Source organism: Martes martes, assembly GCF_963455335.1.
Source record: "Martes martes genome assembly, chromosome: 13".
Taxonomy (NCBI): domain Eukaryota; kingdom Metazoa; phylum Chordata; class Mammalia; order Carnivora; family Mustelidae; genus Martes; species Martes martes.
In genome coordinates, this window is record NC_137901.1 from 85921728 (window position 1) to 85946370 (window position 24643).

Genomic DNA, 24643 nt, shown 5'->3' on the forward strand with positions numbered 1-24643 from the left:
TACCTCGATTGCAACTCGTTTTGAGTCGCCTTGCCTCCCCCCATGGTTCCCAGAGTCTAAACACACAATCACACCCCCCCACCAAAAAAAAAACCCAGCCCTTTCCCTCGAGCCCCCACGCGCCCACCTCCGGTCTTGGCAGTTTGGAAACAGTTTTGGAGGCCCCAGGCGCACGCCGCGGCGGCCGCGGCTCGGAGGGTAGCCCCAGCCGCGGGAGGTAGAGCCCGGGGAGACCCCCCCCCTCCCCTGCCAGCCAAGCCCCCCACCTAAGTCCCAGCAGAATAAATAAATTAAAAGGCCTTCCCCCGGGGAGGGGGGAGGCAGTGTGGGAGCGCGCGAGTGAGGGGTGGGGGGCCGCTGGGGCCCGGGGCTTTGGCGGCGCAGCTGCCGCCGCCGGGAGAGTGCCTGGGGAAGCGGCGAGGAAGGAGAGGGGAGGAGGAAGAGGAGGAGGAGGAGGAAGAGGAGGAGGGTGAGCGCTCGGGTCGGGCTCCTTAGCGGTGTATTGTGGGATGTGCGGCTACTGGGAGCCGAGCCTCCGCCGCCAGCCGCCTCCCGGGCAGCAGCAGCAGCAGCAGCAGCAGCGGCGGCAGCAGCTCCGGGCCCGGCAGCCGCGGCGGCGGCGCCCCCCACTCCCGGCCCCCGGTCCGGCCGCCCCGGCCTCGGCTCCCGCGGGGGACACCATGTACTGGCTGGCGGCGCAGGGAGGCCGGCGCCCGGCGGGGATGTAAGCGCGGCTCGGGGAGAGAGAGGCCGCGGTCGGCAGCCGGGCGGCCCCGAGCCCCCGGCCACGGCCCCGGCTCCGGCCGAGCGGGCGGGCGGGCGGCGCCAGGCCTGCCGCGAGCCCGGCGCGGGAGCCGGGCCGAGCGAGCGAGCGAGCGAGCGCCACGCCGGGCGGCCAGGCGGCCGGACGGACACCATGGGCCGGAGCCCGCGTCCTCCCGGCGCCCCGGGCCCCGCCAGCACGCACCGGGGGCCCCCGGGAGCCCCTCGCTGCCGCCCCGAGACGGTGGCCGAGCGGGCGGGCGCCTAATTCTCCCGGAAGGGTTATTCTCTCGCTCTATTCTTATTTTGGGGGGAGCCAGCGAGACAGCTCCTTTTGGGGCGCGCTGGTAAGGTGGGAGGGGGTGGGGGCTGGACGATTTGATTCTTTCGCGTGTGTGTAGAAGCGGCCGCCGCCGCCGCCGCGGCGGAGACGACAACAACTTGCTCGTTTTCAGGTTGGGTTAACGGCATGGAGAACAGTCACCCCCCCCACCACCACCACCAGCAGCCCCCGCCGCAGCCCGGCCCTTCGGGCGAGAGGAGGAACCACCATTGGAGAAGTTACAAGTTGATGATTGACCCGGCTCTGAAAAAGGGGCATCATAAACTGTACCGCTACGATGGGCAGCATTTCAGCCTGGCGGTGAGTAGCCGGCGCGCCTCCCCGCCGCCCCCACCCACCCCCAGCCGAGCCCGGGGCGAGGGGGAAAAGGGTCCGAGCGGCCCAGGCTACCCCCCTTCCGACCACTGGGCCAACTGTCAGCCGGGTCCCCAGTCCTGGAGTTTGACAAGTGCCTGGAGAAGAGGGGGTCTGCCCCTGCCCCTGGGGAGTGGGACCAGCCTTCCCATTCCGCCCCCCCCCCTCACCAATTCCTCCCCACAGATGTCCAGCAACCGCCCGGTGGAAATTGTCGAAGATCCCCGGGTGGTTGGGATCTGGACCAAAAACAAGGAGCTGGAGCTGTCGGTGCCCAAATTCAAGGTAGGACCCCTCCCCCCGACCCCACGGTCTCTTCCCTGCCCCCTCCCCGCTCCCCGAGTTCGAAAATAACGCCAGTCCTGACCGAGCCCAGCCAGATTCTGAGTTCCCGCCGTCCACGGCTGGGGAAGTTTTGGCGGGGAGGGGGAGATGGCAGCGAGAGGGGTGTCCCCTCCGGGCTGCTGTAAACAGAGTAACACTCAGTGAAACTGTAATCAAGGATCTGATACAGTGTCCTGCCGGCCCACCTGGGGGCTCCGGGTCCCCACCTGGCTCCTGCCAGCCGGCTGCTCTGCCCCGGGACCCGCCCCCCTTCTCAGCCTTACGGCTTAAGGGGGCCAACTTCCTAGACCAAGGGTTCGCCCCTGACCCGGCAGCAGGGAGAGGAGGCCGGAATGGGGGGTGGGGAAAGAGAAACTGTTTCTTTTTCCCCTTTCCTTTCGAACCCAAAGGACTTCCACGTTCCAAACGATTTAATCCTCCGCTTCCCGGGCCCGCCCGCGTGCATTTTTTTCCAAAAAAAAAAAAAAAAAAAAACCAAACAAACCCCCAAAACATACATATATATGTATATGTATTTTTTTTTAAATTTTCATTGCTTTAAACGGGGATGCAAGTGGGGAATGTTGTGTTTCCCTTTGGTTTCAATGTTCTCCAAACTCCCTTCCCCCTCCTCCCTGCCAGATCGATGAGTTCTACGTGGGCCCGGTGCCTCCAAAGCAGGTGACATTTGCCAAGCTGAATGATAACATCCGAGAAAACTTCCTGAGGGACATGTGTAAGAAGTATGGGGAGGTGGAGGAGGTGGAGATTTTGTACAACCCCAAGACCAAGAAGCACTTGGGCATCGCCAAGGTGGTCTTTGCCACGGTCAGGGGAGCCAAGGAGGCCGTTCAGCACCTTCACAGCACTTCGGTCATGGGGAATATCATCCACGTGGAGCTGGACACTAAAGGTGAGTGCTTAGGTCCTGCCTCCCCTTTGCAGTAGGCTGTTCTGTCACTAGGACTCCTTTCCCTCCCTGAGCCTCTCTCGTAGCGTTGGGGACCCCCCAACCCTATTTCTTTTTTTTTTTGCCCCCCTCCTGAGGGTAGAGTCACGTGGAGCTAAATGTGTTGTCTGTTGCTAGGAGACAAGCTATAATTTACCAAATGTGCTGTCCTTGGCTACTGCATGTACCCCTGGGGACCACCCAGAGGCTTCCCCACAACTGACACCCCTGCGGGCCCCTCTTGGAGCCCTGGTGGCCTGGGTTTAGGCAGTCCCCAGTGTTGCCATCTGTGTTAGGGGAGGAGGCGGGGTTTGTTTATTTGTGAGGGGCTGAGGGAGAGCCGCCAGAATGCCTTTAAATACAGAAAGGGTAGGTCCTTCAACTAAAAAGAGAGCCCTCCGAGGATCCAGGGTCCTCCCCACCGCCCCCATGCTACCCCTTCCCTCTGGAAGTGGAAGCCAGTCTGGGCCCAGAGTGTGGTTTCATTGATAATGTTCCGATGGAGCTGCTCTGGGTGCTCAAGGGTTGACACTGTGCCTTCCCTCCTCTCTCTTAAAGAGACAGCAGCGCCTCCCATGCACCGGGATCCAGCTGTGTGCTCTCTCCGAGCTGGCTGCTGGGAGAGTGCAGCTGGAGAAGCCACCCTTCCTCCCTTAGGTTCTTGGGAGGAGAAGCTGGATGCTGCAGAGAGGGGCTTTGGGCATCCCCCACAGTTCGCCTGCGGCCTCTTTAGGGAAGTTTCCACCAATATAGAAGGAGGTGCTGGGTGCCCTGAGGAGCAGCCTGCCCTGTGAGTGGGCAGGCCTCCTTGGGTCCAGGGCTTCCTGGGGTCTCCTGGGAGATTCTGCCTGGGAGGGCTTTGGCCTGCAGTTTCCAGGAGTTCTGTGAGCACAGGGTTTCAAGGCAACCAGGGCACACCAGACCCAAACAGGAAAATCCAAACCCTTCTTTTTTGCTTTTAATAATGAATACGTGTTGACTGGGTCTCTAAGCCCTTGCTAGAGGTTGTAGAGGGACGCTGGAATTGGGTGGGCACAGTTATCCCACAAGTCTTGCCAAGCCTGTACCTGGATCTGAGTTTCCTCAGGGCATGAGCCCAGGTTCCTGGCCACGACACAGCACCCCTGTCCCTCCCTCTAGTTTCTCAGTCTCTGTCAGAGGCATTCCGACCCTTCCAAATCTACTCATCCCTTGGGGGGCTGCTTCCTGATGTCTCCCTGAGAATTGACTATGGACCCCTCTCCCCTGTCACATGCCCATTTTAAGGAGCAGCCAGCTCTCACCAAAATTCCACTTCTGCAAAGGTGGGGGGGGGGAAGTGGGAGGCCCTCAGAAACTACCAGCTAACTTTGTATTTCGAGAAAGAGACCAGTAAAGTGTAAAGTGTAGCTCAAGGAATGTGTCTCCTTTGCATATGTAAGCAGCTGCCTCAGAGGGCTCTATAAATATCAATAATCTGGGGCCCCTGGTCTATAGAGGCCTCTCTCTGCTGTGGGGGGAGGGTTACCAGACAGGGCTCTGGGACTGAGTCCCACGCTGAGCTGGGGAGCCCGGGGAGCCTGGTCAGAGGAGGAAGCCTGTGGAGTTCACAGTAATGGGGAGCTGGAGTGTGTTTTACAAACTGCTTGTCACCTGGCCCCTGATAAAGTTAGCAACAAACTGTTGCCTCTGTGTCCCTGGGTCTCTCCGCTTACTGTAGCCTCTGGCTTTTAAGTGGGAAGACCTAACCCTTTGTTTGGGTGCCCTGGCCCAAGTGACAGGAAAGGGCTTTGTGTTGGGGGTGGCGTTTCTGTTGTGGGGGCAGTCCCAGTCCCACAGAGAATTAAGTTCTGAATCTTGTCCAAAAAAAAAAAAAAAAAAACCATACAGTTTAGCAGCTTCGTTGAACCGATGGGACTTCTGAGTCAGGTGCAAAGAGAGGGGGTTACCCAGTCAGGGTCACACAGCTTCCCAGGCTTGGGGTCTCAGGCACAAGGGAGCCACAAGGAAGCCAACCTGTGGGGTCTGCCCCAACCTGGAGCCTCCCTCAGTCCTCTCTCCCTCGCCCTTCTCACAGGGGAAACCCGCATGCGGTTCTACGAACTGTTGGTCACAGGCCGATACACACCCCAGACCCTCCCAGTGGGCGAGCTGGACGCTGTCTCTCCGCTCGTGAACGAGACCCTGCAGGTGGGTACATCACCATCGGCACACCCCGCCCCCCATCACGCTCACACTCACACTCACACTCATCACCAGCTTCTGGCGTGCCCCCGCCCCCACGTCACCATCTCCAGCGCTGGACTCCAGAGCCTCGGAGAGAAAGGAGCCTCGCCTTGTCGGGGACTGGGGCTCCCGCAGACCGAGGCTTCCCGGGGCTTGCTTTGTGTCGGTGCAGTGTTGTGTCTGACAGCCCTGTCACTGCTCTGCCGCTGCCTTCCACCTGGACGGCCCTCGGACGGGCTCTCAGTCCAGCCCTTCCCCGGCAACAGCTCAGCTGCCCTCAGGAGGAGCTTTTCCAGAACGAAGGGTCTTTGCTGACTTGCTGGGGTGTTCAGTAGGCATTTTAACCATGTCATGCTATTTAACTCTTCGGACATTGGGGGGCCAGAGGGAACAGGGCCCTTGGCCACCCCCTCCCTCCCCAAACCGTAGTTCTTCCTGCTGGAAGGTCTTTGATTTCTGACAATCTGAGACAGGAAGGAAACCCCAGTTCAAACCAAGATGTCAAGATCTTCTCTTTTCTCTGCTTTAGAGATGATAAAAAATCCTCAGGGTTCCTTGAGGATAACTGGATATCCTAAGATTAAAGATAGGACCATCCAGAAACCCCTCTTCAGTCTCCTGCTCCCTTCCCCGCCCCCCCACCCCCCGCCCTGCCGCCTCCTTTTACCAGGCCGAAGTTCTGGAGTGACCAGTTTGGCTCTGAGATCCCCAGAGTGAGAAGGGAGAACGGCACCCCCCCCATTGCACGACGCCCCCCCACCCACCCTGGATCTCACATGCCGCTCTCCCTCTCTTTCCCTCTCCTCAGCTGTCAGATGCTCTGAAGCGCCTCAAGGATGGTAGCCTGTCTGCGGGCTGTGGCTCTGGCTCATCCTCTGTCACCCCCAATAGTGGCGGGACCCCCTTCTCCCAGGACACTGCATACTCCAGCTGCCGCCTGGACACGCCCAACTCCTACGGACAGGGCACACCGCTCACACCGCGTCTGGGCACCCCCTTCTCACAGGACTCCAGCTACTCCAGCCGCCAGCCCACACCCTCCTACCTCTTCAGCCAGGACCCCACAGTGACCTTCAAGGCCCGGCGCCACGAAAGCAAGTTCACAGATGCCTACAACCGCCGCCACGAGCATCATTACGTCCACAACTCTTGTGCCGTCACTGCGGTGGCAGGGGCCCCGGCTGCCTTCAGGGGCTCCGTGGACCTCCCGTTTGGGGCAGTCAGCAGCAGTGGGGGCAACAGTGGCCCTCCGTTCAAGGCCCAGTCACAGGATTCGGCCACGTTCGCCCACACTCCACCACCTGCCCAAGCAACCCCCACTCCTGGAGTCACGTTCAAGTCGACTTTCTCTCCGTATCAGACCCCCGTGCCCCCTTTCCCCCCACCCCCCGAGGAGCCCGCCACCACGACCACCTTTGGGGCCCGTGACAGCGGGGAATTCCGGAGAGCACCTGTGCCCCCACCCCTGCCACCCGCTGAGCCCCTGACCAAGGAGAAGCCAGGCACCCCGCCTGGCCCACCACCTCCTGATGCCAACAGCATGGAGTTGGGTGGCCGGCCGACCTTTGGCTGGAGTCCTGAGCCCTGTGACAGTCCAGGCACGCCTACGCTGGAGTCATCCCCTGCGGGGCTGGAGAAGCCCCATGACAGCTTGGACTCACGCATAGAGATGCTGCTGAAGGAGCAGCGCACCAAGCTGCCTTTCCTTCGGGAGCAGGACTCGGACACCGAGCTGCAGATGGAGGGCAGCCCGATCTCCTCCTCCTCCTCCCAGCTTTCCCCACTGGCCCCCTTTGGCACCAACTCCCAGCCAGGCTTTCGAGGCCCCACACCACCCTCCTCACGCCCCTCCAGCACCGGCCTGGAGGATATCAGCCCCACGCCACTGCCTGACTCAGATGAGGATGATGAGCTCGACCTGGGCTTGGGGCCCCGGCCCCCTCCGGAGCCAGGCCCCCCGGACCCTTCTGGTCTTCTGGGCCAGACAGCTGAGGTAGCCTTGGACCTGGCTGGAGACAGGACCCCAACCTCAGAGAAGATGGATGAGGTACCATGTCTGTCCACCTCTGTCTTGGATTGGTTTTGTCTCTCTTGTGTCTCCCTCTTTCCTCCTCTGAAACATTCTCCCCTTAGGACAATGAGCTAAAACACAGAAGCATCAGGGTTAGGGCAGCGAAAATAACAGGTCAAATACAGAGAATAAAAAGAGAATGCAAAAAGCACCAGGGACTGTGACTGAGCAGCTGGTTGGCTCTGAGCAGCCCAGCAGCCATAGAGAGAAGGGAAACATGACCTAGTTCTGTTGCTCTCCTAGTAGGTATGGGAAGCTAAGACATTTTCTAGGGATCCATTCTGACTTGAGCTTCTCGGGTGGGAGTTTACTGAGGCCCCAGATAGTATGGACTGTGGTAATGGTTCTGGATCCCCTCCTCTGTTGGGTGGCTTGGGTATGATCAGGGCTGATCCTGACACTCAGGCTTATTTGGGAAAGGGATTAGCCAGAGCATTCTTAGGCTAGGCCAGGTGGGAGCTCTGGAGCATTGTATCCTAGAACCTAGAGCCCTCTGAAGAAATGGAAAGCCATGGTGGGCAGGGAGGGCATTGAAATTTCCCTTAGCCCTCTCTCTCTGTCTCCAGGAGTGAAGGAGTTAAGGGTTAGCCCAGGGGGAGGGCCACAGCCAGAAACAGGCAAAGCATCATTCTCCACTGCTCATCACCCATAGAACCTCATCGGGGGTCTTATTACCCAAATCTCCAGCCTCCGAGGTGGGGTGGGCGCACTGCTGTGCTACAGTCCCTTGGAGGGAAGGATTAGGTCATCTTCCCTTGGCTCTGCTCCTCCCCATTTCTGATCCAGGCACCTGTCCCTGTACTCCCAGAGACCTGGGTTGGAACATGTGCGCCCAGTGGCTTTGAGCAGCCAGGGATTTAGACAGAGCTCTCTGCCCCTGTGGGTGGCAGGAAGGAGGGTTCCCCCCTTCCCAGGCCCTTTGATTAGGCATGTTTGGCTGCCTCAGGGAGGAACAGAGAGGAACTTGGTCTGCCCAGGAGGGGACTGCCGGTGGCTGGTGCTCCAGACACCCTCGAGACGGTTCTAGGGAAGTGGTTTCTGGTGCCAAGGGGTCTGAGCAGGGGGAGTTGACAGGTGTGCCGAGGTGAGGGGCTGATAGCCCTGCCGTCTTTTCTTCCCTCTGCTACCTGGGGTAAGGGGAAGTTTACCATGCTGACTGGCTGGCCCAGGACTGGGAAGCCCAGGGCAGCCAGCGGGACGGGGCTCTCCCATCTTGTCACTGTAGGAAAGGGGAGACTGAGGCCCAAGAGAGGTGGGGTCGGGATGCCCCAGGACGTTAGCCCTGGGAAGACCACAGTACTGATAACATCCAGGCTGGCCCTCGGGAGCCCCCTGCTGGCAGTCTGGAGAGCGGCACCTGCGTTCCTCCAGACTGAACTGGGAGGCTGTCCCAGCTCATGCAGAAGACTCCAGGGAGAGAGCAGGGGGCACCACTAAGGGGCATTCCCTTTCTTCACAGAGGCTGGTGGTTAAAAGTTCAGGCTCCAGTTCTTGAGCCTGGAGACCCAGCTCTGTCACTTACTGGTTATGTGACCTTGGTAAGGCACTTTCCCTCTCTGAGTCTCAGTTTCATGGTCTGTGAAATGGGACGGTGAAAGTACCTGCCTCCCACTGTCTTCGGCTTAAGTGAGGTGCCCCAAGGAGAGCTCCAGGCACGGCGGCGGCCTGGTGCTGAGCACTTCAGCTGTAGGCTAGTTCCCGCTGGTTCTCACCCCCACCCCCGGGCGCCGGAGGGGCGGAGGGAGAGGCAGGGCCGAGGGCTGGAGCGCAGGCTCCGGGTCTCCTTGTGATTGGCTGGCCGCGGTGCCGGGTTAACCCTGTGTGTGCTGCGCTCCCGAAGCTGGGCGCTGTCCGGGACTGATCTCCCTCCCCGGCTCCGTCCCTGAGACTCACGCTGAGCCTGTCTGTGTCTCGTCCAGCATGTGCTTGATGGACCCTGAGAGGGAGGGGGAGAGAGGGGGAGAGAGAGAGAGAGAGAGAGACTGTGTGTGTGTGTGTGTGTGTGTGTGTGTGTGTGTGTGTGTAGAGGGGGTCTAGCAAAATCCAGAGCTTCCTACAGGTGCTGAAAGTTTGGTATTCCTCCTCCCTGCGGTGCTCCCCCAATTTCCCTTTGAGCACTCACTGTCCTAAAGATCTGAACCCGAACTTAGAGCCTCCACACACCCCGCCTCCTCAGGCTTCAGATGCACTCTCCGTCCCTCCAACCTACAAACGCTCTGTCTCCTCAGCCAAGTTCATCTAGGTCAAGACCTGAGCCACCTTCTCACCTCCTGTCCTGACATTAGAGCCTGACTCTTTCTCCCACCTCTGCTCTGCCTTTTCACTCTACCTCTGCCATGTACACCCAAGTGCCCCCTTCCAGTTTCCAGTCCTGTGTCCCAGTGTAAAGGGGCCCGTGCCCATTTCAGAGCTGGGGTCGTCCTCGGCTCCTCCCCTCTTCACCTGGTACCATGTTGCTAGATTCCATGGGGATCCATCCTGAGCTTGAGTCCCAGCCTTCTTTCTGACTGGCTGTGCCTCCTTGGCCAGTGGCCGTTTTCTCACCTGTCAGGGGGACTGGAGTCGACCCCCCACCTTACAAGGCTAGAGCGCGGATGAAAAATGAAACACTGTACCCACAGCACTCAGCCCCACACTGGCCCGCGCTCAGCGTGCGGTCTCAGGACCAGATACCAAGAGTAACTAAGGAAGGGAAAAGACATACCTCCTGTTTATACAGCCTTAAAACTGCCAAACCTTTAGCTCAAATGTCACCTTGGACAGCTGGCCCTGTCGCAATGAGGACGGCAGGCTGACTGGGAGAGGAGGCAGGGGAGCCACTTACTGGTTTGAATCCTGGTGCCATCTCTTTATTGGCTCTGTGGCCTTGGGCAAGTTACTTAAGCTTTCTGTGTTCCAGTTTCCTTGGTAAAAAAAGGAGATAACAGATCCACCTTGTAGAGTCGTTCTGAGGACTACCTGACTCAGTCCACATATCAAGTCGTTAGGAAGATGGGTGGAAATGGAAGCAGTGTAGCACCTTAGTATTACCTTCTCTGAGTACAGATGGAAATAGAATCTCTCAAGCTCACGGAATGTGCTTCTCTCGCCACCCCCTGTCTCCCTCCCCAGCTTCCTTCCTCTCCATGGTAGGCTGTGTATTTCCCATCTTCGTTCTGCTCATCCTTTGCCTCTTCCCTCTAGAAGCTTAGCTCCATGAGAGCAAAAATTTTATCCGTCTTGTTCACCACTGTGTTCCCAGCACCTAGAACAGTGCCTGGCCCACAGTGGGTGCCAAGCAAGTGTTTGTTGAATGAATGAATGAATGAATGAATCCTCATGAACTGTGAGGCAGGTACTGAGATGCTCATTATGCAAACAGGGAAACTGGGGTTTAGCAAGGTTAAGAGACTCACTGAGCCTACATGGTCCAGAAGGGAGGAGACCAGGATCTGAACTACAGGATCCGCAGTGCTCCTCAGTCTTGAGGGGGGGGTTCTCTGACTTTCTGGTGTTTGGAAGGGCTCTGTGAGCCAGCTTGGTCTCCCAGGCTTAACCTCAGCACTCTCTTTACTGGCTCTCCCTGCAGGGCCAGCAGTCCTCGGGCGAGGACATGGAGATCTCGGATGATGAGATGCCCTCAGCCCCCATCACCAGCGCCGACTGCCCCAAACCCATGGTGGTGACCCCAGGGGCAGCGGCTGTGGCGGCCCCCTCTGTGCTGGCTCCCACCCTGCCGCTGCCCCCACCCCCCGGCTTCCCACCACTGCCCCCACCACCGCCACCGCCCCCACCACAGCCAGGCTTCCCCATGCCCCCACCTCTGCCACCGCCCCCACCCCCACCGCCCCCGGCCCACCCAGCTGTGACAGTGCCCCCACCACCCCTGCCAGCACCCCCACCCGGTGTCCCACCCCCACCCATCCTGCCGCCGCTGCCGCCCTTCCCTCCCGGGCTCTTTCCGGTGATGCAGGTGGATATGAGCCACGTGCTGGGTGGCCAGTGGGGTGGCATGCCCATGTCCTTCCAGATGCAAACGCAGATGCTGAGCCGGCTGATGACCGGCCAGGGCGCTTGTCCCTACCCACCCTTCATGGCTGCGGCGGCGGCGGCGGCCTCAGCGGGGCTACAGTTTGTCAACCTGCCGCCCTACCGTGGCCCGTTCTCCCTGGGCAACAGTGGGCCGGGCCGTGGGCAGCCCTGGCCTCCCCTCCCGAAGTTTGACCCGTCAGTGCCGCCACCAGGCTACGTGCCACGCCAGGAAGACCCACACAAGGCCACGGTCGATGGCGTCCTGCTCGTGGTACTGAAAGAGCTCAAGGCCATCATGAAGCGTGACCTGAACCGCAAGATGGTGGAGGTGGTGGCTTTCCGGGCCTTTGACGAGTGGTGGGACAAGAAGGAGCGGATGGCCAAGGTAGGCAGCAGCTGTGGAGTGCCCCGGGGCGGCCAGCCGGCCCCCACTCCTCTCCCAAGCTGTGTTACTGGAAACAGCGCTCCCTCTAACTCCTAAGTAGGACAGTGTGCGTGTGACTCCGTGAAGCGTGTGTGTCCGTGACACGGGTGTGCACCCGCTCTGTGGGTGGGGACGTCGGGGTTCAGGGAGGCAGCGTGGAGCGCTGCCTGTGTGTTGAGCCGTGGGCACAAAGCGCAGCCAGTTTTGTGGGAAGGAAGCAGCAGTTACGATGTGGCTGTCACTTTTGAGGGAAGGCAGGCTGCTGAGAGAGGGCCGCCCGTAACCATGGTGACAGTCTCCTCCTCTCTGGCACCCCCAGGCCTCACTGACCCCAGTGAAGTCAGGTGAGCACAAGGACGAGGACAGGCCAAAGCCCAAGGACCGCATCGCCTCATGTCTGCTGGAGTCGTGGGGCAAGGGCGAGGGCCTGGGCTACGAGGGCCTTGGCCTGGGCATCGGGCTGCGTGGGGCCATCCGCCTCCCGTCCTTCAAGGTCAAGAGAAAGGAGCCGCCAGACACAGCCTCTTCTGGTGACCAGAAGCGCCTGCGACCTTCAACCTCTGTGGATGAGGAAGATGAAGGTATATGCACCCCTTACCGGGTGCTCGGCTGTCCCCCAGCGTGTCCCCAGCCCGGCTCAGACACCCCTCTCTCCCCTCAGAGTCAGAGCGGGAGCGGGACCGGGACATGGCCGACGCTCCCTGCGAGCTCACTAAGCGGGACCCCAAGGGTGTCGGTGTGCGGCGACGGCCAGCCCGGCCGCTGGAGCTGGACAGCGGTGGGGAGGAGGACGAGAAGGAGTCCCTGTCGGTGTCCTCTTCGTCGTCGGCGTCCTCATCCTCGGGCTCCTCCACGACCTCACCGTCGTCCTCAGCCTCCGACAAGGAGGAGCGGGAAAGCACTGAGGAAGAAGAAGAGGGAGAGGAGGAGGAGGACGAGGAGGACGAGGAGGACGAGGAGGAGGAAGGCCCCCGGAGCCAGGTCTCCTCTTCCTCTACCTCATCTATGTCAGATAAGGTACGTTTGGGTTGGGGAGGCCTGGGGTGCTGTGCCCGATGAAGGCGCCCCTTTGGCTCACCCTGGCTTCCCATCCGTCTCTCCCAGGATGACAACGACGACAGTGAGGACCAGGATGAGTCTGAGAATGACGATGAGGACATAGCCCTCTCGGAGGCGAGTGAGAAGGAGGAAGGGGACTCGGACGGAGGTGAGCGGCATGGGCCGAGGCGCCTGGCCTGGCCCAGGGTCCCCCTGCAGGACACAGCCTGGGCAGCTCTCAGCTATACTTTTGGGGCAGGATTTCTGGCCTTCAGCATGTAAGCTCAGTGACGTGCCCACGCGTGATGTAAGGGACAGTTCCGTGTACATTGACGGGTCCAGGATAGGTCAGTCCCTGGAGACAGAAAGGAAACTAGTGGTTGCTTGGGTCTGACGCTGGGAGGCTGGAGGCCTGATATCACGCTAAAGGCGCTGGCTTGCTTCTTGAGCTCATGAGGATGTCTTGGAACTAGAGGTGGTTGTACAACACTGCGGATGTACTAAACACCACTGAATTATTCTCCTTAAAACGGTTAGTTTTATGTTCTGTGGATCCACCTCAGTTTTTAAGATGGTGACCAGTTACCACACGTGAGCACACACACGCACACATGTCCCCCGGCCACCTGAGGGCCCCGTGCAGCCTGGGGGCCACGCGTGCGGGGGCTGCGGGGGAGCGTCCCTGGAGCGCCGCAGATGCTAAAGGGCTCCTGCCTGTGTCCCCTGTCCCAGAGGAGACCGTGAGCATCGCCACCTCCAAGGCTGGAGCTGGGTCCTCCAGCGAGAGTTCTGAGTCTTCTGAGTTCGAATCAAGCTCCGAGTCCTCGTCATCGTCCTCGGAGGATGAAGAAGAGCTGGCGGCGAGGGAAGAGGAGGAAGAGGAGGAGGAGGAGGAGGAGGGAGAGGAGGAAGAGGCAGCAGTGGATGAAAGTATGGCTCCGGCGGCTCCCGACGAGGACTTTGAGGAGGACGTAGCCACGGGGGCCCCTGTGACGGAGTCCTCGGTCATGGAGGAGGAGGTGGACGTCGAGGCTGAGGAGGAACCCCCCAGGGAGCGGACCCCCGTGCCGGAAGAGCCCCCCTTGCCTGTGTGCGTCGAGGCACTGGCTAGCAGCAAGGAGCCCCCCCAGGAGCCGGGCCTGAAGCAGGAAGCGGCCAGGCTGCTGTCTCCAGAGCCCCCCGCAGGGGGAGAGGCGGAGGCCCGGCCCCCGCCGTCCCCGGAGCGCACCCCAGGTAACACCTGCGCCGCCTGTGGGATGGTGGGGAGGGAGGCGGGATGGCCTCACCCACAGAATGAGCCCAGGCTTCTTTGGGTAAATCCCTGAACCTTCCCGAGCTCCGGTTTCCTCGTCTGTAACACGGGGTCAGTGGATTGTGTCTCTCCCATGAGGTCAGATGGAACGAGAGAGGGAGGGGACATAATGTGCCAGTGTAGAGCCTGGCACCCAGCCAGAACTCCGGATAGTCCTCGGTGCGAGTAATTCCCCATGGTTTGGGCCTTGGCCCGTGAGTCCTATGGGATGCTCCCAGGAAGGTGGGGAGGAAGGGGGTGGGGGACAGACGTGCATGGTCATTTCAGTGACAGGCAGGTGGGGGAGGCTGTGGACACTGCCCCCACCACCATTTTTATGGAGCTGCACAGAGCATACTCAGCGCTCTAACATACTGCCCAGTGGACCTTTCTGCAGTGATAGAAATGTCCCCTCTCTGCCCTGTCCGGTACCATAGCCATTAGACACAGTGTTGCTAAGAGCACTTGAAATGTAGCAAATGGAACTGAATTTGTAATTTTATTTAAGTTTAATTAGTTTAAACTTACATAGTCATGTGTGATTAGTTCGTACCTCTAATAAGTCCTTTAGGGAAAAAAAACCTGTTGTATTTTCTGTAATTCTGTATAATTTGGCTACAGAACCACGGGTCTTTAATATTGTCGTAGGTACTTATTTAGCCTATTTTGTGTCTCCAGTACTATTTTAGGCATCGTCAATACACTGGGCCAAACAGACAAAAGTATCTGCCTTCATGGAGCTTACATTCTAGGGCAGGGTGATAAATGACAGCAGATAAGCTAGAAAAATGTTTTATATGACAGTGGAGATAAATGCTAGGAGAAAGGCTCTGATAAGTCCTGCAGAAAAGGGACTTGAATTTTACTCAATAGCAGAGTCCATTTTCTTGGTCCACAGGACATTTCCTGTTCACAAGGACACCATTCTAAGGACATAATGTCAAAGGCTAGCAACCATGTCCTCTTATGTCTTTCATTTATTCCACCGTCATTTATCAGGCACCTACCGTGTGCCTGACAGTGGGCTGAATATTGAGAAGCCTTGAGTAGTTTAGCTATACGGGGACAGTCCCCATACTCACAGAACTGGAGGGGTCTCAGAGGGCTATGAGGTCAGGTATTAAGCACATAGTGTGGCAGCATGAATAGGGCACCAAGAGATGTTTGAATCGAATACTAATGGTCTGGTTTTTGCCCACCTCTTTGCAGAGGAGAACCTGGAAGTGGAGCCCCCTGCGCTGCTCTCCTTACCCCTGCAGCCGCCATTACCACCCCCACGACCGCCCCGGCCGCCTAGCCCACCACCAGAGCCTGAGACCCCAGAACCCCCCTCGCACCCACCTGTCCCTCTGGAGCCCTCTGCAGAGGAGCAGCCCCCGCGTACTCCGGGCCTCTGTGGCAGCCTGGCCAAGTCACAGAGTACAGAGACAGTGCCGGCCACGCCGAGCGGGGAGCCCCCACTTTCAGGGGGCAGCAGCGGCCTGTCGCTGAGCTCCCCGCAGGTGCCTGGCAGCCCCTTCTCCTACCCTTCCCAGTCCCCGAGCTTGAGCAGTGGGGGCCTCCCCAGGACACCTGGTCGGGACTTCAGCTTCACACCCACCTTCCCCGAGCCTGGCGGGCCCCTGCTCCTGCCTGTCTGTCCCCTCCCAGCCGGCCGGCGCGATGAGCGGTCTGGCCCCCTGGCCTCCCCGGTGCTCCTGGAGACGGGCCTGCCTCTCCCCCTGCCTTTGTCCTTGCCCCTGCCCCTGGCATTGCCTGTCCCCGTCCTGCGGGCCCAGACACGGGCCCCAGCCCAGCTGCCACCTCTGTTGCCCGCGCCGCTGGCCCCCTGCCCACCCCCGATCAAGAGGAAGCCGGGCAGGCCCCGGCGATCCCCGCCGGCTGTGCTCTCCTTGGATGGGCCCTTGGTCCGGGCCCCAGGAGGCGCCACCCTCGGCAGGGACCTCTTGCTCCTGCCAGGCCAGCCACAGACCCCTGTCTTTCCTAGCACCCATGACCCCCGGGCCGTGACCCTGGACTTCCGGAACGCGGGGATCCCAGCCCCCCCACCCCCCCTGCCCCCCCAGCCTCCTCCACCCCCACCACCACCCCCTGTTGAGTCCAAGCTGCCCTTTAAGGAGCTAGAGAACCAGTGGCCCTCAGAGGCCATCCCTCCAGGCTCTCGTGGGCGCGATGAAGTCACCGAGGAGTTTATGGACCTGGCCAAGGTTCGGGGGCCCTGGCGCCGGCCGCCTAAGAAGCGCCACGAGGACCTGGTGGCCCCAGTCTCGCCCGAGCTCTCGCCACCACAACCCCTCTTCCGGCCGCGGTCGGAGTTTGAGGAGATGACCATCCTGTATGACATCTGGAATGGTGGCATCGATGAGGAGGACATCCGCTTCCTGTGTGTCACCTATGAGCGGCTGCTGCAGCAGGACAACGGCATGGACTGGCTCAATGACACCCTCTGGGTTTACCATCCCTATATCCTAGCCTACGGGGTGTGGTCCTCGCCCACCTCCCTGGGCCCTGTCTCCCAGGACACCCACACAGGCACCAGCACAAATGCCCATCACCTACTAGCCGTGTCTGGGCCGGCAAGATGCGGGCTCTGTACGGAGTCATCACTGGCACTCTGAAACACACCTTCCGTGCCAGGCCCGTCTCACCCTGTGCAGGTCTCGGGGCCCAAGGTAGCAACGTGAATGTACAATATCACAGTTGCGGAGACTGAGGGCCCACTCCTAGCTGCCCTGTCACCTCATTTAATCTTCCCAACAGCCCAGGGAGGTGTGGGCCATTACTCCCATCTTATCTATATAGACACTGAGGCTCAGGTTGACTGACCTGCCCGAAGCCCCACAGCTATGAAGTAGCAGAGCTGAGAGTTGAATCCAGGCAACTCTGCTTCCAGACTCTGGGCTCTGGACCACGATGCTACCTGGATTGTTGGTTAAGCACTATCAAGTTGGGAGTGGTCGTTGTCCCCACTGTATCAAACTAATTTACTGAGTACCTCCACTTCAGGAAGTCTGCTAGGCGCCTAAGCATATGTACTCATTCAGAGAGGCATTGTTAAGACCCACACCCAGGGCCGTGCACCTGGTACCCAGACCCGACAGAGGTCAGACCATAAGCAGGGTTAGCCTGCGGGCAGCCTCAGGGCAGTGGCTTAGCTGTGGGTTAGCTGTGGGGGGTGGAGCCTCCTGGAGATCAGCCCCAGGGTAGGCAGGCTGGGCTGTGGGACTGGCCTCCGGAAGGACTGGGAGGGGCTCTTCAAGAATGTCCCTGTGGCCCTTAACCCACACCCACCCACCAGCCTCTCTTCAGCTAAGAAAAAGAAACGGGACGATGGCATCCGTGAGCACGTGACGGGCTGTGCCCGCAGCGAGGGCTTCTATACCATCGACAAGAAGGACAAGCTCAGATACCTCAACAGCAGCCGCGCCAGCACCGATGAGCCCCCGACAGACACCCAGGTACTGCCATCAGGCGCCTGGCCACACTGGAGCCTCTTGGGCTGTGGTGGGTGGAGATTCCAGGACGGGGTGCCAGGGAATGTGGGGGGGCTTGTGGAGTCAGAGGGGCTGGCACAGAGGGTGTTACTCACCTGGGCGCTCGGGTTGGAAAAGCGCGGCGAGGATGGGAAGGGGGAGCCTCCGAGGTTTTCATCAGGGATGTGAGCCGAGTGGAGTTGCATTTCCAGAAGGTTCATTCTTTCCTTTTTAAATTCAGCAAATGTCTATTGAGTGCCTGCTGTGCCCCAGGCGCTGTTCTGGGTTCATTCACTGGGTTCAGTGAATGAAATAAAATCATTTTCCTTGCAGAACTTACCTTTTAGAAGGGAGGTAGGAAATATGTGAACAAATAAGCAGAATTTCAAGTGGGGTAAACAGGAGAGGAGGCTAGGTGTGGTGAGTCAGAGAAGGAGACAGTTGAGCCAGGTCTGAATAGAGTAAAGAAATGAGCCATGTGGATAACTGGGAAAGACCACAGAGAAGTAGAAGAAGGCTTCAGTAAAAAGTTAAAACAGGAAGGGTACCTGGCTGGCTCAGTCAGTAGAACATGTGAGTTTTATCTTGGGGTGGTGAGTTCAAACCTTATGTTGGGTGGGGAGCCTCAAAAAAAAAAAGTTGGAACAGGAGAGGGACTCACTAAGTCTGGAAGTCAGCACAGCGTGAACAGCATGAGCAAAGGCCCTGAGGTAGAGAGGATCTCAGGTGGTGTGAGAAAGGGAAGGAAAGATGAGTTGAGGCCAGAGACAGAGCAGGTCATCAAGGCCCCTGGAGGTGGTGGTGACGAGGTTATGTATTCTGTGTGTGACAGCGAGCTGCATGGGGGCTTCCTGACGGAGGGTGAGGGCGATGTGGCTCAGCCCATGATTTTGATAACTCCCTCTGGCTGCTGTGGAGAGTTGATTGCAGGGGTCCTGAGGGGAGACTGTGGCACAGTTGTGGCAGTTCCCAGTCCAGACATGTGGGCACATTCGACGGCGTTGGCCATGAGAAAAAAGGGGGTGTGTTTGAAAGAATACTAGGAAGCCGAAAGGACGCACCTGGGGGCCAGACTGGCCACAGGGGACAAAGGAACCAGCTGGGACGTCACTGGGCCTGGCTTGGGGAACTAGGAAGCGGGGTGCCAAGCACTGAGGTGGGAAGCTTGAGTTTTGGGGTTTGTGGAACATCCAGGTAATGAGGTCTGTTAGGCAGTTAGATTTTTGGCACAGAAGAGAGCCTGGGAGGAGGACAGCTGTCTGGTCATCAGGATGGAAATGTTAAGGGAAGGTCACAGCAAGGATGAGCTTATTCAGGGAGAGGGCATTTGTGGGGAGGAGGGCAGAGGACAAGGGCGACCAAGGGAGAGGGAGGGAGGCAAGGATGTTGAGGAAGGAGCTGTGATCTCAAATGCTTGGAAAAGTCAGAGGCCCCGTGGTGAAAGCAAGAGGGGTGGGGTGGATAGACACGCACCATCCTCCCTCCTGAAAGTAGAGGTAACTTCTGGCTGAGACGGGAAAGACAACAAGTGTGAAGGGAAAGTTGTATTATTTGCTTTGCCTGGAGGACGTTGAACACGTTCAGATTCCAGCAGGAAGGACCAGCAAAGAGGAGAGGTGACAAGTAGGGATGGGACAGGCGCAGACAGGCCCAGAGCAAGGGCTGGGAAGTTGGGAAGACAGGGACCCAGAGCTTAGGATGGAGTCGCCAAGAATGTGATAGGGACACGGTACCTTGTAGCACCATGAGTGGGCCAGCTCCCCCGCCCCCAGGCCACCGCAGGACAGCCACGCCCCTGACCCGTGGCCCCTGTCCTCCGCAGGGCATGAGCATCCCGGCGCAGCCTCACGCCTCCACTCGGGCGGGCTCGGAGCGGCGATCCGAGCAGCGTCGTCTGCTGTCCTCTTTCACTGGCAGCTGTGACAGTGACCTGCTCAAGTTCAACCAGCTCAAGGTGAGGCCGGCCCCACCTAGGGTAGCCGGGGGAGGGGGATGGGGGGGCGCGGGACTCTTGAGACCAGAGCTTTCACCTCTCAGCTCCTTCTCTCCCCCAGTTCCGGAAGAAGAAGCTCAAGTTCTGCAAGAGCCACATTCACGACTGGGGCCTGTTTGCCATGGAGCCCATCGCGGCCGACGAGATGGTGATTGAGTACGTGGGCCAGAACATCCGCCAGGTAGGCACTGCCCGGCGGGGAGGGTATGGGGTGGGGGCGGGGCGGCCCAACTCAACCTGAGGCCTTCTCCCCGCCAGGTGATCGCGGACATGCGGGAAAAGCGTTACGAGGACGAGGGCATTGGCAGCAGCTACATGTTCCGGGTGGACCACGACACCATCATCGATGCCACCAAGTGCGGCAACTTTGCACGCTTCATCAACCACAGCTGCAACGTGAGTGCCCGGCGCGGGCGGCGGCTGCCCCCGGAAGCTTCTGGCACAGGATGGGCGTGGCCTCCCTCCCAAGTTCCGGTCACGGGGTGATGGGGGCGGGGCGTGAGGTCTCGTCCGCGGAGTCTCTCTAGTTTTCTCTTCTGTAAAACGGGCGTAACGAGAGCCAAGCTGCCGAAGAAGCGGTCAGCTCGGCTCGCAGGACGGCGTTCCTCCTCGCCCCTGGGCTCCGCCCTCAGAGAACTTTGGTTCTGGGGCGGGGGCAGAAATGCTCTGCGTCCGCGCTGTCCCCCGGCGGGGCACGAGCTGCGGGTGGGTTGGACACGGGGCCCGTGCTGCTGAGGAGCTGAGCTCATCGTTTACTTTGGTTTCACTTAAGCTTAAATAGTCACACGTGGCTAGTGGTGATGGTGCCGGACGGCGCTGGCCCGGGGGGCGCAACGGCTGCTGGTAACAGGGGTGGTTCTCATGCTGAAGATAAGCATGGGGAGCTCCAGACGGGCGGGCGAGTTCCAGAGCAAAGATACCAAACTCTGAAGTCACGACGTCGCTACTCAGCAAGTGACCGTAGGCTGGTGATGTCATGTCTCAGGGCCTCAGTTTCCTGATCTGGATGGGAATCGCCCCTCCTTGTAGCTTGTTGGGAGAGCTCAGTGCTCCTGAGTGCATGGCCTCTGCGTGTGTGACACGGGCAGCTCTCCCAGCCGTCACTGGCTCATCACCTGGGCCAGTAGGGACTTTTGCTTGCCTCTCCTTTGGGATCTAAGGGTTGGAGGGACTCACCCAGGTGGCGGTGAGTGGGGCAGGCGTTTTGCTCAGGGAGGCCCAGGAGGGGAGAACACCTGCTTGAGAGACAGGGAGGCTGGTACCTGGGATGCAGTGGGGGGCGAGAGGGTGGGTAAGAGAGGACGTTGGCAGGGTTGGGGTGGCCAGATCACTGAGCCTTGCTGGCGGAACTGAGAAGCTTCTCTAGAAGCCAGGCAGGCTACTGGAAGGTTTCAAGCCATGGGATGACAGGATCTGCTGTTCCCTGGGAAAGATTTCCCTGGCTGCTGGGTCAGGAGTAGATTTTTTTCCGAGGTTGGAGAGGCAATGGGAAATGCAGAAGTCCAACTGAGTGATGAGAGGAGCCTGGCTGGGGCTGTGGCAGTGGAGGTAGAGAGCAGTAGACAAAATCAGTAGGTCCTTTGGAGGAAGAACCCACAGGACGTGGCAGATCCAGCGTGTGTGGAGGAAGATGCGGGAGGTGCGTGTCCAGGGGCCTGAGGGCCTAGTGTGGCTACTGCTGTGAGTTTTAGGTTTGAGTTTACAGAGTCAAAAAATGTCTCCTGGAGCTGCCAAAGGCAGATACCAAAAGCAGGTACTTGGATTTCTGGGTCTGGAGCAGGGTCGAGCAAACCTTTTCTTTAAAGGGCCCGATAGTAAATATTTTTGGCTTTGTGGCCCAGAGGATCTCTTAGCAACTACTTAACTGTCATTGTAACAAAAGCAGCTACAGACAGTATGTAAATGAATGGGGATGGCTGTGTGCCAGTGAAACTTTGTTTGCTCAAACGGGTAGTGAGGGGCCAGTGTTTGCTGACCCCACCTCTAGAGCCCAGAAGTGAGGCCTGGGCTAGGAACAGAATTTTAGGAGTCACCTGTAGTATAAATGGAAATTGATGCCCTGGGGAACATTTATTATTATTACTACCATCATTATCATTCCTGTTTAGTATCAGAGGCAGGGGCTCCCCTTGTCACCCAGATAGGGCAGCCGAGGCTCGAGCAGGTGGCCAGTGGGCATGGAGGTCGTGTGGCACCTTTGTCAGGCCTTACAGGGAGCTCCGTCGGGTTTTGGGGGGCCTCATGGCGGAGGGCCTGGTTGGGGTACCGGGTGAGTCATTAGCTCACCGTCCCCTCCTGCCTTGCCCACAGCCCAACTGCTATGCCAAGGTGATCACGGTGGAGTCACAGAAGAAGATTGTCATCTACTCGAAGCAGCACATCAACGTCAACGAGGAGATCACCTACGACTACAAGTTCCCAATTGAGGACGTCAAGATCCCCTGCCTGTGTGGCTCCGAGAACTGCCGGGGGACCCTCAACTAGGCCCCGCGGACGGCTGCCCGTGCCGCCCTAGGGCTCCCAAGCGTGGACCCCAGGGCCCTGGGGCCCAGCCCCACCTCCCACCCCCATTTCAGGTGCTCTCCCCTACCCAGCAGCCATGTCAGGGCCTGGCGCCCCCAACACTACCCCCAGGACCCAGCGCAGCTCCAGCCCCTCAGCGGGAAAGGGCTTCTCTGTCTCTCGGCCCACGTCTCTTTGGTTTTTTAAAATGCTCCCTTCAGGATTTTTGTTGAACTCCAGCGTAAAGTTCTCTCTGTCTGTGTCTCTCACTCTCCGTCTCTCTGTCTCTGTCCTTCTCTTTTTCCGTCTTCCCCACCAGCCTCTTCCCATGAATGCTGCTATGTTGTTTTGTCTTCTCTTTACTCTTCCTTGTCGTAAGGAAAGACGTTTTAACCGTTGAAATGTGAACGCAGAATCAGAGAGCGGGGACCCCCGGCGGGGGCTGCAGAGGCCTTGGTGTGACGGTGTGTCGGCCCACGTTCCGGAACCCCCCCCCCCCCCGGGCCAGGGCGCTGGGCCAGGTGCTGCAGAGAGGAGGGGGGTCGGGCCACATGGCTCTGACCTCAGAACACTACGCAAGGCCCCCTCTCTGCTGGTGATGACTCAGTGAGGAGAAGACCCCTGCCTTCTGTTCCTTCCCCAGCAGCCTGGGGGCGCCATTTCCCCTAGCAGACCCTGGTGGAGCCAAGCTGGTCCCAGGCAGGGATTTCCCCTCTGGGCTCTCCTGCCACCCCACGCCCTGCCACCCCCAAAATCTTGGGTTCAATGTTTACTTTCTCATTCGAATGCCAGCAATGAGGGAGCCTCCCGGAGGCCCCAGTGTGGGGGCGTGGGGGCACTGGGAAGGGTCCTGTCTACTCTCCTGCCCTCACCTTCACCTGGGCAGGAGGGCCTCCCAGGGCAGGCGGGTCCCCCAGTCCTGCCACTACGGGTCTCTGACCATATGCACGTGGCATTTTTTTTTCATTTATAAGCTTCACCCACTTGCCCCTATCCCACACCCCAACTCACCCAGCCAGCAGCCCCCTCATCCCAAGAAGGCAAGAGCATATTTATTTTTGGAGTGAGAAGATTATTCTCCCAGAGAGAGGAAAATCTTGGAGAAGATTTTAAAACTCATCTAAGTCTGACAGGTTTGGTTTTTTTTTTTTCCCCTTAACCTTTTTTACCCCCTTCCCATCATCCTCTTCAGGGTTTATTTCCATAGATTTTTTTTTTTTTTCCTGTGCGTGTATAAAATCAAAACGAAGGGAAGAAATAGGTTTTTGAAGTTCAGAACCAACTTCTGTATATAGGCTGCCATAAAGGACTTTTTCTCGGGAACATTGTTTCTTGTAGAAACATGTGGAAGACTTTTTTGCTCATTTCTTTGTATTTCCAAAAATCACACACACACACACACACACACACACACACACACACACACAAGGCAAGTCCCTTGCATCCCAGAAAGCAGAGCAGGCATGTAAATAATTTCTGGAAAGTGACTGTTGTGACCAGGAGTCATCTTCACCCAGACGGGAGAGCTCCCAGCGGGGCCGCCCCCCCCAACCCTGCGGGACGCAGGCCCGGAGCCTCTGGTATCTTCAGCTTGTGTCAAGCTTGTTATCATGTAAATTCTGTACAAAGAATTGTTATTTTTCTCTCTCTTTTTTTTTTGTCGTTGGTGGTTTTGTTGTGGTTTTTTATTTTTTTTTTTTTAATTTCTTTACCCCATGCCCTCCCTGTTTGAGATTGTGCCCACCAGTTTCAAGGTTTCAAGGTCGATGGAATCGGTGGCATTAAGACACAGAGGAGGGACCTGGGCACAGCGGCGACCTTCTCTTCCGTTTGCAGTTTTCTGCCTAATTGTGCAACTGAGGAAATATTTATTTTTCACATGAGGAAATGTGTAGTCTGTAGAGATGGTTGATTTAAGTTACTCGTGCAGCCCCCAAGGGGCTGCCTTCGTGCTCACCCCTCTCCCCCGAGAAGAAGTGGAGAGGGATGTGAGGAAACCAGGGTTGGGGGCCAGCCTCATGCCTCGCCCTGGCCTCACCATGCCCAACTGGTGAGGGGCTGCACCCTCCCTGTCCCTGGGAACCCCCTCCCCACCCCCAAAATGGTTTGCCATATCCAGAAACATGGCTCGTTTTTCTTTCAATGCCTTCGTTCTCATTGAACAAATCTTTACTTTTGAAAAGTTGGGGGTTTCTACTTTTGTTTCTTAAATTTTTCTTGTCCCTCCCTCCCTGCCTCTCTCCTCCTGCAAAGAAGAGAACCCATAAGTTTTAGGGATGTTTGTGCATATAGACTCTGTCATCCGTATGTAACTTGTTTTGAAGAGAAGTGTTTCCGTTGTGGGTGTGTCTTGCTGTAAATATTTGTTCATATTTTTGTGAATTCAATACTATGTACCATTGTATTATAGTAACTTTTATAAAGCAAACCATAAATATACTGACTTTTCTTACAGATACGCCGTCTCTCTTGCTCTCCTCTCCCTCTCCTCCTCCTCTCTTTCTGATGGGGCACACCCTGCTCACAGGGAGGGTGTCCTGGCGAGGCTCAGTGGGTAGAAGGAGCTAGGTGTGGTGTGGTCCGCTCAGACCGGTGGTTCTTAAACTCCGAGCCTGTTAGGTGGATTCTGTGAACTAGGCCTAGTTAGACCCTTTCAAGGTTTTTTTGCTTTTAAGTTTTGCTTCTACAACTTTGCTTAAAATCTTAGGTATCTAACACTGCTAAAGGCTTGTAATTCGGAAACAAGCTCAAATATCCAATTGGAAAGGTAGTATCTCAAAGATGGTCACTACTTTTGAGACAGCCCTCTGGTTTGCATTTGAGGGGAAAGGGAATGATAAAACAGTCATAAGCCGAGAAGCATTAAGTGAATCTAGTGTTCGTGGTGTTTGAGGCTCTGGCCT

At 58.1% G+C, this 24643-nt stretch overlaps 1 protein-coding gene across 1 annotated transcript; it reads left to right on the forward strand.

The window, feature by feature from the left end:
* The first annotated feature begins 1217 nt into the window (after nucleotides 1–1217).
* Nucleotides 1218–24194, forward strand: SETD1B (SET domain containing 1B, histone lysine methyltransferase). Its single transcript, XM_080821406.1, has 16 exons — nucleotides 1218–1405; nucleotides 1646–1744; nucleotides 2426–2696; nucleotides 4789–4901; nucleotides 5746–6984; nucleotides 10577–11404; nucleotides 11763–12024; nucleotides 12105–12460; nucleotides 12548–12650; nucleotides 13214–13714; nucleotides 14982–16254; nucleotides 17071–17230; nucleotides 19068–19199; nucleotides 19300–19419; nucleotides 19497–19634; nucleotides 21549–24194. Exons 1-16 carry the CDS (start codon nucleotides 1232–1234, stop codon nucleotides 21720–21722), a joined length of 5943 nt encoding a protein of 1980 aa, XP_080677532.1. The 5' UTR covers nucleotides 1218–1231; the 3' UTR covers nucleotides 21723–24194.
* Nucleotides 24195–24643: the final 449 nt, after the last annotated feature.

Excerpts from the sequence above, each read along its gene's own strand:
- SETD1B (XM_080821406.1), top strand. The coding sequence starts at position 1,232 with ATGGAGAACAGTCACCCCCCCCACCACCACCACCAGCAGCCCCCGCCG. Across the intron at positions 12,461-12,547 it reads CCTCATCTATGTCAGATAAG|GATGACAACGACGACAGTGA; the intron begins GTACGTTTGGGT and ends CGTCTCTCCCAG. Across the intron at positions 17,231-19,067 it reads AGCCCCCGACAGACACCCAG|GGCATGAGCATCCCGGCGCA; the intron begins GTACTGCCATCA and ends TGTCCTCCGCAG.